Source organism: Phytophthora cinnamomi (assembly GCF_018691715.1).
Source record: "Phytophthora cinnamomi strain GKB4 chromosome Unknown Contig87, whole genome shotgun sequence".
NCBI lineage: Eukaryota > Oomycota > Peronosporomycetes > Peronosporales > Peronosporaceae > Phytophthora > Phytophthora cinnamomi.
This window is the reverse complement of record NW_027151020.1, coordinates 219,266-232,501: the sequence shown is the minus strand read 5'-3', so window position 1 is coordinate 232,501 and position 13,236 is coordinate 219,266. Positions and strand designations below refer to the sequence as shown.

The 13,236-nt window shown below is 55.2% G+C and overlaps 6 protein-coding genes across 6 annotated transcripts; 3 read left to right on the top strand and 3 right to left on the bottom strand.

Moving 5' to 3' along the window:
• Positions 1–5: 5 nt before the first annotated feature.
• IUM83_15399 (uncharacterized protein) lies at positions 6–822 on the top strand (the record flags this gene model as incomplete). Its single annotated transcript, XM_067940212.1, has 2 exons — positions 6–35; positions 115–822. The coding sequence occupies 2 exons, from the start codon at positions 6–8 to the stop codon at positions 820–822; spliced, it is 738 nt and encodes a 245-aa protein (XP_067784633.1).
• Positions 823–2,224: 1,402 nt separating this feature from the next.
• IUM83_15398 (Poly(A) polymerase) lies at positions 2,225–4,123 on the top strand (the record flags this gene model as incomplete). Its single annotated transcript, XM_067940211.1, has 4 exons — positions 2,225–2,400; positions 2,471–2,675; positions 2,745–2,913; positions 3,000–4,123. 4 exons carry the CDS (start codon positions 2,225–2,227, stop codon positions 4,121–4,123), a joined length of 1,674 nt encoding a protein of 557 aa, XP_067784632.1.
• Positions 4,124–5,569: 1,446 nt separating this feature from the next.
• IUM83_15397 (uncharacterized protein) lies at positions 5,570–6,001 on the bottom strand (the record flags this gene model as incomplete). Its single annotated transcript, XM_067940210.1, has 4 exons — positions 5,570–5,607; positions 5,687–5,754; positions 5,826–5,916; positions 5,983–6,001. The coding sequence occupies 4 exons, from the start codon at positions 5,999–6,001 to the stop codon at positions 5,570–5,572; spliced, it is 216 nt and encodes a 71-aa protein (XP_067784626.1).
• A 152-nt stretch (positions 6,002–6,153) lies between these two features.
• Positions 6,154–7,818, bottom strand: IUM83_15396 (NPP1 protein; the record flags this gene model as incomplete). Its single annotated transcript, XM_067940209.1, has 1 exon — positions 6,154–7,818. One exon carries the CDS (start codon positions 7,816–7,818, stop codon positions 6,154–6,156), a length of 1,665 nt encoding a protein of 554 aa, XP_067784625.1.
• An 865-nt stretch (positions 7,819–8,683) lies between these two features.
• On the top strand, positions 8,684–9,670 carry IUM83_15395 (GNAT family acetyltransferase; the record flags this gene model as incomplete). Its single annotated transcript, XM_067940208.1, has 1 exon — positions 8,684–9,670. One exon carries the CDS (start codon positions 8,684–8,686, stop codon positions 9,668–9,670), a length of 987 nt encoding a protein of 328 aa, XP_067784624.1.
• Positions 9,671–11,264: 1,594 nt separating this feature from the next.
• On the bottom strand, positions 11,265–13,072 carry IUM83_15394 (putative serine protease family S09X; the record flags this gene model as incomplete). Its single annotated transcript, XM_067940207.1, has 3 exons — positions 11,265–11,297; positions 11,404–11,535; positions 11,612–13,072. 3 exons carry the CDS (start codon positions 13,070–13,072, stop codon positions 11,265–11,267), a joined length of 1,626 nt encoding a protein of 541 aa, XP_067784623.1.
• Between the last annotated feature and the right edge of the window lie 164 nt (positions 13,073–13,236).

The window sequence follows — 13,236 nt, the reverse complement described above, 5'->3', positions numbered from 1 at the left end:
AAGCGATGACGCCGCTGGAGTCGAAATACGATGAGGTTCCTTGCTTCCCACGACGTACAGCCTGCTGTTTCCTAACTCAGTCACCTAACGGTCGTGTTCGCTGCACTACTGCAGTCGAAGAAGCAGACAATTCTGCACATTAACGCAAGCCTCACACACAACTCCGTGACGGACCGGGTCGCCGCCAAGATGATCGACCATCTGACGCACCACTACCACCGCCATATCTGCAATGGTGGCGACCCGGTGGACGAAGGGGACAAACCCGAGGACGTTCTCAATATCGAGGAGTGTGACGTGTGGAGCAGCAAGATGCCCAAGTTTGATCGCGATACGATGACGCGGGTCTGGAAAGCGCGCCACGGCAGTGAGGACGAAGCAGACCTCAACGCGTTCAGGCCCATCAAGGAGCTGGCCGAGCAGATGCTGCGCGCTGACTTCCTCGTGATCACGAGCCCCGTGTGGAATTTCAGTGTGCCCTACGCGCTCAAGCAGTACATCGACTGCGTAGTGCAGGCTGGGCTCACGTTCCACGACAAGGATGAGGAAGGACCTTCGCGCCCGTATTTCAGGGGTCGGCCGCTCATCGTGATTTCATCGTCGGGTGGCAAGGCGCCACCAGCGCACGAGGATTACGTGTTTCCGTTTCTGTCGCGCATATTTGCCATGTGCGGCTTTGACGATGCGCATCGTGTGGCCATCGAGGGCCTCGCGATGTACGACAAGGAAGAGTGCTTCCAGGATGCTGTTCACACAGCTAACTGCATCGCCGACGAGGTGGTGCAGAACCACAAGCTGATGCTGGAGGTAAACCATGTTTGAGAAATACGAGTGAAGCCCGGCGGTAGCCGAGATTGCATCGATATTGCGTGCCCAAGTCTGCTTTGATCCCAGGCCCTAACAACAAAGCCTTAGCTCCGCTAAAAGTAATACGTTTTTGTCCCTCGTTCTGTTGCCAGAATTGCGGTGCTCGATTCTAATCCAAATCAGTAAAGATCATCGCATACTTCGAAGTAACTATCATCAGACAAGCAAATACAGGTCTCGTATTATATAAACGCCACAGCGAGTGGTTCAATTTCTAGGTTTGGATCTACGACAAAGGCAAAATTGCCATTCATCCGGTCGGCAACTCATGGATCGGGCAACTAGGTCGAGGCTTAGCCGTTCTATTGGAAAATACGATGTACATTCTCTCTCGTCATTGGTGTGAAAAAGTCTCGGTCCATGATCTAGTATGTATTTCATTTGCAGAAGCAGTCCCACTTCGGAGTGTGACTGGCAGAGTCTTGCCTCGCTTCGCTAGAGCAGCTCTACTTGGATACATGTCTACAATACGATCATCACTTCTCGGGCTTGTTTCAATGTTAAAAATGGACCCTTCTTTTCAACAATAATATTTGACCAGAAGCATGGGTAGGCTGCTTGTTGAAAAACAGAATGCCCTACGTCGCCGACCACGCCCTCTTGTATCGGGCGCAGGCCGCTGGTTGGATTTGTTGTCGCCAACTCATTCACTTCGTTGGTGCATCCTCGCGGAATGATGTCGACACAACGAGATGATATGTTCAGGACGGAGAAAGAATGACCGGTCAGCTCTTGCGGCCAACATTCTTGGCCCAAGAAGTAGTGTAGGCCTGCACGAAAAACTACTACAATGCGTATCCAACTCCACCACTTCACCTCGGTGAAGCGAGTGCTCGAAGGCTTCGAGTCGAATCGCACCACGGCTATATCCGCCATCACTCCGAGGACCGGGCCTTGCGACAGCTCGACCTCCGCCGCGGGCTCGGACTTTGCTTTCATCTTTGCCGGACCGATGCCATGGAGGTGTCGTCTCCAAGCGCCTGTCACTTCAACCGTCGAGCGACGGCAAGATGCGAGCAGATTCAGACTCTGCTGTCCCCACGTTCGCCAACCTTCACTCTGGTCTGAGTTCGCGCTCAGGCTTCAACGCCGTCGTGTTTCGCGCAAAGGTGTGCGACAGCGCCCGTGCCACGTACTCCCCATCTTTTAGCTGGAAAATGTATGGGGCATCTGAGGTCAGGTTCAATATCGGCGTCTTTGCAACTAACGGCAGTGTTTTCGCATCCTGCTTCTCTTCCCCATTTTGACACTTCAGTCGTCGACTTCCACCGCTCGAACACAGAGGTCGACCGACCCGCCCAGCTCAGGCAGAGCAGAAAGATCCGCCCGCGCCCCCGCAGCAGCCAGAGCGACAGCCATGGGCGCGGCCAACAGCGTGCGCAAGCTCACGGTCGACAGCATCGCGCTGCTGGAGCAGCTGGAGCCCAACGCGGCCGAGCTGGCGGCCAAGCGCGCCGTGCGCCGCCGCGTGCAGCAGCTGCTCAAGCAGCAGTGGCCCACGTGCCGCGTGCTGCCCTTCGGGTCGTCCGAGAGGTGAGCGCAGCAGCAGCAGTTAAAGAAGCAGGATGAGGTCTAACGTGGGAGGAATGACGGTAATGTGCAGCGGCCTGGGCTTCGGCGGGTGCGACGTCGACCTCGGCATCTACTTCGAGGACGTGGACGTGGACGCGCAAGGCCAGTTCTCGCCGCAGGAGCGCGTGGAGCTGCTCGCCACCGCGTGCGAGCGACTCGCGGGCGCCTTCCAGGTGCAGGAGTTTGTGCGCCACGCGAGAGTGCCCGTGATCAAGCTCTGGGACCCCAAGCGGCAGGTAATGGAGCTCTGGAGCTGGTGGATTGCAAGCTGTGCTGATTCTGACGTGGTGGTTGCTGCTGGGCAGGTGGCTTGCGACGTGTGTATTGGAGGAGTGAACGCGCTGCTGAACACGGCGCTGCTCAAGTACTACGGCCAGGTGGATCCCCGCGTGCGCCCCCTGGTGTTTGCTGTCAAGTACTGGGCGAAGCAGCGAGGCATCAACGACTCGGTCAACGGCACGTTGAGTTCCTACGGTAAGGAAGGGCTATCGACACGCGACAGTTGCGCTGCTATGGTGTTCTTACTGGGGCTGGTTGCGTTTTGCGTGTGAATGCGGCAGGTTACACGCTGCTGCTGGTCTTCTACTTGCAGTCACATTACGCGGACATGCAGCTGCCGGCAGTACACACCGTTTTTCAGAACCTGCAGTCGCAGACGAAGATCTCGGTGCTGCTCGAGCGACTGCAGTCGACGCCAGCGATGGAGCTGCCGTCCACGTTCGGCACGTCGGAGATGAACTCGGTTGGGGCGCTACTCGCCGGGTTTTTCGACTTCTACGCGCACCGCTTCAACATGGAGGACGAGGTCGTGAGCATTCGAATGGGGAGGGCGTTGTCGAAGACGACGAAGTGGAGTCACCCGGTTTCCTGGCGACTGAGCATCGAGGATCCCTTCGAGCTGGCCCATGACGTCGGGCGCGTCATTTTCCACAGGAAGGGCCAAGAGCTCATCCGCTCGGAGTTCAAGCGAGCTAGCAGTATGCTGAGAGGAGACCACCGCCTCGATGACATCTGCGTACCGGATGCAACCTCGTGGGACATTATGGCGACATGCTACATTTGCCGCGGCAGGGACCACTGCACTCGGGACTGCGGCCAGCTAGTGCACCAGCGGCTTTCAGCTAGCGGCGGCAGCCACTCGATATCACACTTTTCCGACTGCTGGTACTGCGGTGAGTACGGACACTACAAGGCGGAGTGCCCAATGCTCTTCTTCCGAGACATCCCTCGTCCTGTCGAGGTGGCTGAAGCCACCAACATCCCGACAGAAGCGGCCTCTGAGTCAGGCTTCATTCCGCTCGTTGGATTTGCGCCGGCCTCGCCTCCCATCGCGATTCCTGTGCCTCCTGCTCCGAAGACGATCTCGCCTCGAGTCTGCAAGGAGCGTCCCTGGGAACGGGGTCTCAGTCCGAGCAGCTCACCGATGCTTCGCCTGTCTCGCAAGAAGAAGCGCGCTCGGCACGGCTCGACGTCGTCGGCGTCTTCCCCGTCGCCATCTTCGTCGTGGAATTCGCCGTCGAGTGGACTCTCACAGGCGGAGAAGCGCCAGCAGCAGCAACGCTATCAGCAGCAGAGACACGAGCAGCGCCGTCGGAACTTTTCGTTGCTCGAGCCGTCGCGCAAGTGCGGCGGCAACGCTCGGAGCGGCAAGTCGCACGTTGGCAAGGTGCTGTGTCCGTCCTAGCAGGTCGAGCGCGGAATTTTGTATTAGTTTTGTCTATTAGTCCGTAGTGTGTATTTAGCTATTCCGCTATGTGGACAAGATGGGCACTATGTCCGTCATTCTGTCCACCAAACCATATGTAACAATAAATACCATGATCTGGTCTCTTACGTTAGGAACCACGTTGGGTAGACCAGAATCTGAAGTAAACTCTACTTCAGAGTATGTCGGTATTACTAGTAGTGGATGCGGGACATTGTCGAGGTGGGTATTATAGTAGTATTCTCTCGAGTTGACGTAGACTGCCCTGCGACGGAAGCCACGCGTATACTTATGTTGCAGGCCTAGGATTTGGGCAGGTTGCTGGCATCGCCGGTACCTGAGCATTCGCTTGCAGAAGAAGGAATTTGGATTTTCAGTAAGATCAAACAGAACAAGGCACTAAACGCACTGATCAGCAAATTGGTTACACTCTTAGCTCTAGGTGAACGCAGTGGCCATTTTTCAAAACCGACACTGCCGCTGCAGCTTTTTTATTTTAAAAAAAATGCCAATCTTGCATACACCGATCGTATAGACCCGATTCGGGAATTTTAACCTCAGAAGTATCCATTTTCAAAGTTTGAAGTAGGGAAGGAATGAGCTGCAATTTCCACCTAAACTAGATCAAACTTTAAATTCACGGTCCACAACTTGGACATTAAACGAGTGCTGATGATATACTCCAGATAGGCACGCCGATCATTTGTAAGTGAACCAATCGAGGGTAGAATCGTAGTCCACCTAGATATTTCTTCGGCTCTATTGTATCTCTTGTTATTATATTTTAATGGGGCGAAAATGGGGTGCAATTGAAAACGTCTTACTTGTTCGCAATACCCGATACCATTCTTCAGGTTTATGGGAGAAAAACTAAGTCAAACAGCAGATCGTACACGTCGTTGATCTGCAAAACGTGGCTGTTCGCTGGAATCTCTAGGTCAGCGTCGGCACCAGCATCCGTCCTGGCCAATCCTGATGGAATGAGTGAAGACCGCGAAGCTGGCGTCCGAGATAGTAAAGGCATTAGTATTGCCGTCAGCTCACGTGGAAACTGCGTCGTTGCCGCTGATCGAAGCGCATTCATCAACGTATCAGCAGGAACAACTCTGGAAACACCAGCAAGGCCCGAATCATGTAGCTCTAGTGCTTGAAACAGCAATGTCGCTGCGTCCAGCAGTTCTTCTACTAGGAGGCACACTTGTACACCTCGATGGAACCGTGCAAGACCCACACCTTGACTACTTGGTGGCTCCTTGGTGCTCGTAATATTGGTGAGAGAGAGAGCAGCTTCGACGACTCGAGTGTGTAAATGCTTTGAGAAGTCCATACTAAGTTGCTGCAGTATTTGCAAGAATGAAGCCTCGCTGATAGCGGAAGGTCCTCCAGCTCGCACCTTTCGAGAAGGACCAGAACCGTGGCTAGCTGTTAAGCTTGATCGTGGTGGAAGACTGTCAGTGCTGCAGCTATTCGATAACGAAGGAGTACTTTCAATGGCTGCCATGTCGTGAAACACCTTCTCGACTGCAGAGGGAAATGCCGGACTGCTGGGGTGGCACGCGCGCAGACAGGAAATGGCCGCAGCCGATCTGTTCGACACCATACCTTGAAAACTACGGGTGTATGCACCAACAATGGTAGAGTAAGTTGTGATCAAAATTTAAATGTGTCTGGGGGTACGTACTGAGCGGCGAGGAAAGCCATGGGAACACGAGGTCGCAGCGTCAGCACCTCGGCAAGTGCCGTCGCTAGCATATCCTTCGCTCCAGATTTCACTGCTCGACAGAATGCACAGGCCAGGTTAGTTCTTCACCACTCTTACAATGCGAGTGTTCACGCACCTAGATAATCCTCAGACATAGCAGCAATATCCAAGGAAGGCTTGGCTGCAGGGTCGTGTGACGCTTCAGACGTGTTGATCCTTCGTCGGAATAGACTCACCAAGTTCCAACGTGAAGATTTGACGAAAGCATGGTATCGTACTATATAGCTGATTTCTTAACTGCGTATCTCTAGTTACGGTGGCGAAGGTGCACCTGGAGCTCTTCCTCGCTTTGCATCTGCTCCCGAAGGCTCTGCATGTGGTGAGTAAAACCCTGGAGCTCGAGCATGCTGAGCATAAAGTACTTGGCGTCTTCGTGGAAACGACTGCGAGTCTGCAACCCAATGTTTTTGCGATCGTTCAGGTTCATCGAGGATCGCACCTTCAATACCGCAGAGCAGAGGTCCGAGCTGCGATAGTTTGCTGGTGGAGGTGGCAGCAGCAACGCATCATCGGGTACTAAACTCCGATGCTCAGCTTGAGGTTGCGACACTGACTGCTGAGTGGGGAACACCACGCCCTCATGTGGCCCCGATACGAACTCGTTCATCGGATAAGCGTCAGCTGTCACGATGACACCACCAGCAGCTCGTGCGAGGTCAAGACAATCGTCTTCGGCTGTTGGACAGATGAAGAACGATGCATCGCCAAACTGCTTGGAAAAATTGATCGGATCCACTATCTGCACCTTTGTCTCGTTGTTCCCAGGGAACGGCTTGTACATTCTCGAGCCATCGTTTTGGATGTTATCATGCAGTGCTCGCAGCAAATACACATCCAGCGGCGGGAGTTCGGTTCTGTGGTTTGTCCAGCAGCTGAACACGTCCTGCGTGGTCTTGGACGAAACATTCCACGTCGTGTGAGCGAAGCGGGTGTAGGCATAATCCGCCAAATTGGTCTGCACAGGTTCGTCGTTGCGCATTCTACGAGCGAAGTTGACTGGGTCCGGTGAAATCTGACTCGTGTAGAGCACCCGGGTGTTCTTAACCGCAGAGCTCTCCTCTTCGGCGCTCTTCTCAGTAGCTCGCCGCATCAAGAACTGCTTGATATCCTGATCACATCGCATGGTTCTGCAGAGCACCACGTCCGTCAGCTCCAACACCGACCTGGTAAAGTTGACAGCATGAGGCACAGGCTTCGTATTGAAGTCTACCGTCGGCGCCATGAGATAGACAGGCTTGGACTTCGGCCAAGCAGCGGAGTTCACCAGCTTAAGCAGATGGTCTGGCGACAAGAAGAGCATGGGCGTCTGGGGGCACAGCTCATAGTAATTGGTCTTCTCTCTCATTCCGATGTCGTACACCTGCGCTTCCAGTGCCCAGTCGGGCAGCAGTCGTGACCGCAAGTACTTGAGCTGTCCTACAACAGCCCCACAGCCCGCAGGGCCCCGCGCATCCGACGGCAGATAAATGTCCACGTCGGGACATTGCCTCAGCTCGTCCAGCAGCCTCGGGTCCCCTCTGTGCAGCAGCGACGTGCTGGTCTGCGGGTTCGGGAATGACCGGTCCGCAGCGTTGTCTGGGGCCGCGAAGACCCACGGCAGAACCGTATCGTTCTCCACCTGGCACGCCGCCTCTAAGTAGCTAAGATGCAGTAGGTCGTCGGACGAAACCTCGGCGTTGGCACTGCCGTCAATGGCTCTCCACTCCGTCGAATTGGCCACCGAGGCCGGCGCCGCCAGCGTGAAGATCTCGGGCCGCAGCTCGTCCGTGAAGAAGGCGCTTTGCGCGTGCAGCGCCGCCAGCTCCCACACGATGGAGCAAGCCCCGGCCGTCAGCAGCAGCACGCCCAGCGACTGCATCCAGCGCGTGTAGTCCAGCGCCGCCAGCGGCGACGGCTTCTCCTTCTTGCCCATGGCGACCGAGCACCACCTGGAGAGTCTGAGAGTGTCGAGCGAGCTTTGCCAGGTGCTCGCGGGGAAAATAAAGCGGGTACATGTATTGCCGTTACGACAACGGTTGAACCCGGTACAAATGGCTAGCGAACCAGGCGGGGAAGCTTCGCGCCAAGGAATGGAATGCACGGGGCAGTTAGTTTCATGGGACGCCGAAGATCCCCGCGTTGTGGGTATTATATGAACGGGAGGGCGAAGTGTCGCCGCCTATCCAGAGTCGCTCACCAGCGTCAGCGCTGGCACCTCGGCAAGGTTGTTGCCCTTGACCCTTTTTACTACACCGACAAATCGCCGAATTGTAGCCATATGCTGCTGGGGAGGTGTCTCGTGGGTTTTATCCCAATAAAACCCGGACGCAATCACCCAGGACATTTTTTCGTGCCATGTTTACTATCATGCTGTTTACCAGGTTTTCCCTTGATATCGCATGTGGGTGACTGGGTGGTTCCCCCTTCTAAGTGCGATTGCGAAAAGGACGAGCAGACGAACTCGGGACAAGACCAGACAGGCCACACAGCACCTGCTTCTTTACGCTACGCTCTCTTGTCGGCGCTCTCCTGAACGACTGCGCCAAGTTCACGCCCGACGGCGCATACCAGTCGCTAGCAGCGCGTCTTGTCTTCATTTTGATCCCTCGCAGCGCGCGCAACGCCCCGTATTGACCGAGAAGCCGCAAGTTTAGTGACCCTGCCAGCTCCGCTTCAGACCGCTGCAAGCAATGGCGCGCTCTGGACGAAATAACGTCAACAAGTGGCGGCAGTTCCGGCTAACAGGTAGACGATCGCACTGCAGATGGTGTCACGCCGGTTGCAGCCTCCAGCTCCTCCTGGTTGCGACGCTGCTGGCCGTCGTGATGACCCCCCTTGTGACCAGCTCCAGCGCGCAAGAACCCATCATTTCTCAGGCCCAAGAGCCCTACGAGCACTCATACGTCGCGGGCTCGCAGCTGCTGACCTGGTGGGGCCAGCGGGGCGACGTGCAGGCCGCCATCACGCAGCTCGGCGGCGTCCAGCAGTGTCCAGAAGCCGTCAACGCTCGTGTGGACCGAGACCTCCTCGTGGACTCGGCGTTGAGCGCTTGTAGACAGAGCGCAGCAGGTTACGACGTCAGGCAGCTTTTGGAATCGTCAACGGAAATTTTGGCGCCGTCACAGGAGCAAACGGCAAGGCTGTGCAGCTCAGAGGCTTGTGCCGCGTGGATCAGTCTGGCTGTCGACGCGACGTGGCTATCCGACTGCAGGTATCGACAGTCACAGACCAGCGTGCGATCGCTGGCGGAGACGCTGCTGCGCATTCGCGAGGACTTACAGGCCACGACGAGTGTGGCTCCTAATGGGAGCTTGTTCCGGGAGTTCGTTCAGCTGAACCAGCTTGTCCACTTGTGGAGTGCCAGAGAGGATATGCTGAACGACGTGGGCGCACCGGTCATGGAGGTGTCGAGGCGCCTGGAGAACTTTAGCTTGATGGGATCGGGCGACAGTCCGGGGCTCAGTGCTGCCGTCGAACCCCCGGAAGGCTCCGATAGAACGAGTAATGCCGGCGGCTCGAGCAGCAGTGCATCCAGCAGCTCCACCAGTCTTAACGGTTCCGGCAGTTCTGGCAGCTCCAGCAGCCCTAAAAAGGTCGGCGGGTTCCCCTTCCTGTCGGGCAGTGATTTCAATTCGAGCGATACTGCCGGCTTCACCAGCAGCGGCATTGGCCCGCACGCGTCTTCGACCGCTACGACGAGGGAGCTGACTCCAGCTTACGCCTACGTCGTGGGAGCCTGGGTCCTATTTAACGGCAGCTACTTCTTTCTCATGCGGAGAAAGTGATCAATGTTTATGCTTATTCATCATCGTACATAGTGTCGGTTTCTACAGTTCCTGGTTTGTTCAAATGCTATTATATTTTGTTGTTGCAAAATGTGCTTCTGTTTTACGATCGAGTACGCCCACTCCTATCTAAACTTTTCGCTAGGAACTCGTTAAGAGGGTCTCACCGACTTCGGTCCTGACCCAGACACTACGTATCGCTACCAGCAGTGCAATTCACGGTCGGGTGACTGCGTCACAGTTTAAAATATCATGTTTGAAGCCACTTCGCTGGACTACACCCGCGTCAACTTACTTCGTTTTTTGTTGTTGTTGATTAATGAGAAGCTGAGCACGCTTTATGCTGCTTGACTTAGTACATTCACGTTCCCCGCCGAGTGCGGGGCTTTCCACGGAGGCCGGAGATAGGCAATATCTTGGATGAGCAGCCACTCCGTGGAGTGGTCCGCCCTGCCAACCCGCACCCCGGTGTAGGATAGTTGGGTGGGCTGGAGGCCCAAGTGCCGAAAAATACCCCATAGTGTAATGAGGGGTATCAGAACCCGGTCCCGAAATGGGTCAGATAGCCACAGGCATCCCCACCAGAGCAAGCCTCAAGCCTGGTGTGTGGATTCTGGTGGCTTAAATCTCTCTCTTGGTACATTCACGACACGGTGAGCTCAAACTTGGACGACTCCGAGTTCGTATTTTTCGGAAGGCGTTAGTGGCAAGATACACCTTTGATCTTGATTCTGTTTCATTGGAGCGTACTTGCGAATTGGAGGCGAGGTCGGCGAACTCGAGTTGCGCAAGCTTCGCCGGGTTTTGGAGACAGCTCAAGTGGCTCATTTCGTACTTCCCACGGCCATGTGTAAGTTAGGGCCGGGTGATGTCCAGTCACTTCATTGTAACCGGAAAGAACGGGGTCATCAAAGCGACGCAGGAAGGACTCTTCTTCGTAAGCGTACTCGTCAATGTAGTACCTAGATCTAACTGTTTAATCCTGATGAAAATCGACGGTAGGGACTCTCTAGGGAGGTCCTAGCTTTCCTACCGCTGATCTGTCTGATAAGGCTGACGGAGAATAACGAGTTCAGGGTGACGTATGATACACCAAGGATATCCGGGGCTTTGCGCAACTGGTGACCATCAAATACCTGTTGTTCTTTTATCTAGCGGGTCACGCTGCACACCATGTGTGGGTCATTTATCATAATGATAAAAAACAAATTTTGTTTCGTGTACTTAAGTTTTATAAATACAAGTAATACAAATTGAAGGTGAAGAAGCGATGCTGAATGGAGTTCTCGTCCTCGAACTTGTTCTTGTCTACAGAGGCAATAGGTAAGCTTTATTTGTCGCTGCCATTGCCGCGGAGCATGAAATGGTTAGTCACGGCGAACGCTATCACCCATGGTTTACCCTAACTCCGTTTGGCTTTCTTTGGGTTCGATTGGATCTCACTAATATGCTAAATCCTCTGGCATCGAGGCTCGCTTGGTAGTGGAAGCGTACAACTTTAAAACACGGCCTGATCTGCAAAACTAACCTATGAGCTATGGTGATGACGTTCGTGAAGATACTGACGTCGGTGCTGTCGTTACTGTCGCGACCCCTACTGATCGTTCGGATCTTGTGGGTCGCTGAGCTGATGTTGATGATACAAACGATGGGCTCGGCGAAGGCATTGCTTCAATTGTCCGTCTTCGAGAGGAACCATTTCTGGACTGTGTAGGGGCAGGAGGAGGTCGTACACCGCCAGTGGTCAATGCACGTCTTCGAGCAGCTTCATAAGCTAGAGCATCATCATCTTCATCTCCAGCATCTTCGGCGTCGTCCTCGTCCTCTTCCTCGTCTGGGAGATAGATGTTACGGCACATTTCACACTGTCGAGACAAGACAAAGAGCACGTTAGTTCTGCACGGGCGGTATTCGGATGGATAAATTTGTGGGCTATCTTACCTGCATGGACAATGGCCGGTTAACGAAAGTGCATGACGGGCAGGGCCACGGTTCCATCGGAACTAGCAACGAAGTTTTGCCGGAGTATCTTGCGTCAAGGTCCTGAGTCATGCGATAGGACGAAGCAGGCGATGAACACATCGAGAGAGATGACGTTCGGCCCATCGCTCCCTCCCAAGGCACACGACCTCCACCAACTGTGAGTCCGTCGGCAAAAGCACTCGGCTGCGCGGTAGCAGCTGCATCTACTTGCAACGCGGTTTGTAGAAAAATAGCAGCGGAGTCCAGCAAAAACTGCGGTCGCGAACTGTTGTGGTCTCCATCAACCTTGACAAGATTTTTATCTCCGCCGTACGCCGCGAAAATCTGGTCACTATGGCGCGGTGCCACGAACGAATCGTGTTCCGCAGCGACGAACAGCGCCGGCACAAACGACGCGGGGGCGTGATCTATCGGGGCGAGTCGCCGCAAATCAAAATGAGCTCGCTTCTTGACTGAAGAGCGGATAAACTTGAGCACGATCTTCACCAAAAATCCTGGTAGCGTCAATCCTTCCTGCCGCCCACGTTCCACCACTTCCTCCACCAGCTGCTCAAGACTAGCGAAGGCGCTATCCACGACTATACCTGCAATCGACGGGTCTCTATCTGCATGCAGTAGTGCTGCAGCCGCTCCCATACTCCGTCCCCACAGCGCGACCGCTCCAACATTCCTCTTTGCGCGGAGATACGCGACCACATCCCTCAAGTCGTCACGTTCGTAGTACCCCAGAGAGATATACTCTCCATCCGACTTGCCACATCCCGCCGTATCGAACGCCGCAACCGTGAGTCCAGCAGCCAGACACGTCCGCAGCACGCCCAACGCCTCCAACCGACACGACGAATTGCCGTGCAAATACACCACACAGGGCATCAATTCCTGCGCCGACGGAGCACAAGCCAAAGGCGCCGGCCGCCAATGCGAGCACACGAGTTTCTGTCTGCGGTCGTTCACCACCACGAAATCTTCTCTCACAAAGGCCCTCCCGGCAAAAGAGAACTCGTCCGGACCGAGGTCCTCCTGGTCGTAGTCCGTGCGTGGCGGTCGGATGATGAGGTGCACTAGTTCCGTGTACCCATGCTTGATCAGGTACCAGTAGCTGAGCTGCGACGACGTCTCCTCCGTGGCCTCCTGACCTCTCTCAATGCCGCCTCGCTCATGCTGCAACCGGCCGTCGCTGCTGGAGCTGGAGCTGCTGGGAGGGCGTCGAGAACGCCGTGGACGCGGCACGTGGCGTCGGTTCGCTGCCGCTTCGACGTCCCGCTCGTTGGGCATGGACGTCGAGCGCCGTTCGTCGCGGATGCCAATCCCACCAACGTCTGAGGAATCTATACTGGACTGTGGGGGCAGCGAGCGCCGCACGGGGCGCGCGGAGCTCGAGCCGGAGGACGACGCTTCCCGGGACTCGGAATTGCCCATAGTGGGGTCGTTCTTCGTAGAATCTTGATCCTCACAGAGCACTTCTGTCAGAGGAAGAACTCTCGAACGACAACGGAAACGCGCGCGCAGAAGTTGAATGCAGCTGCGGCGACAACGGACGCTCAGAGGCGGAGACACAAGGTGCCGACGCTCGTCGAGGTGCC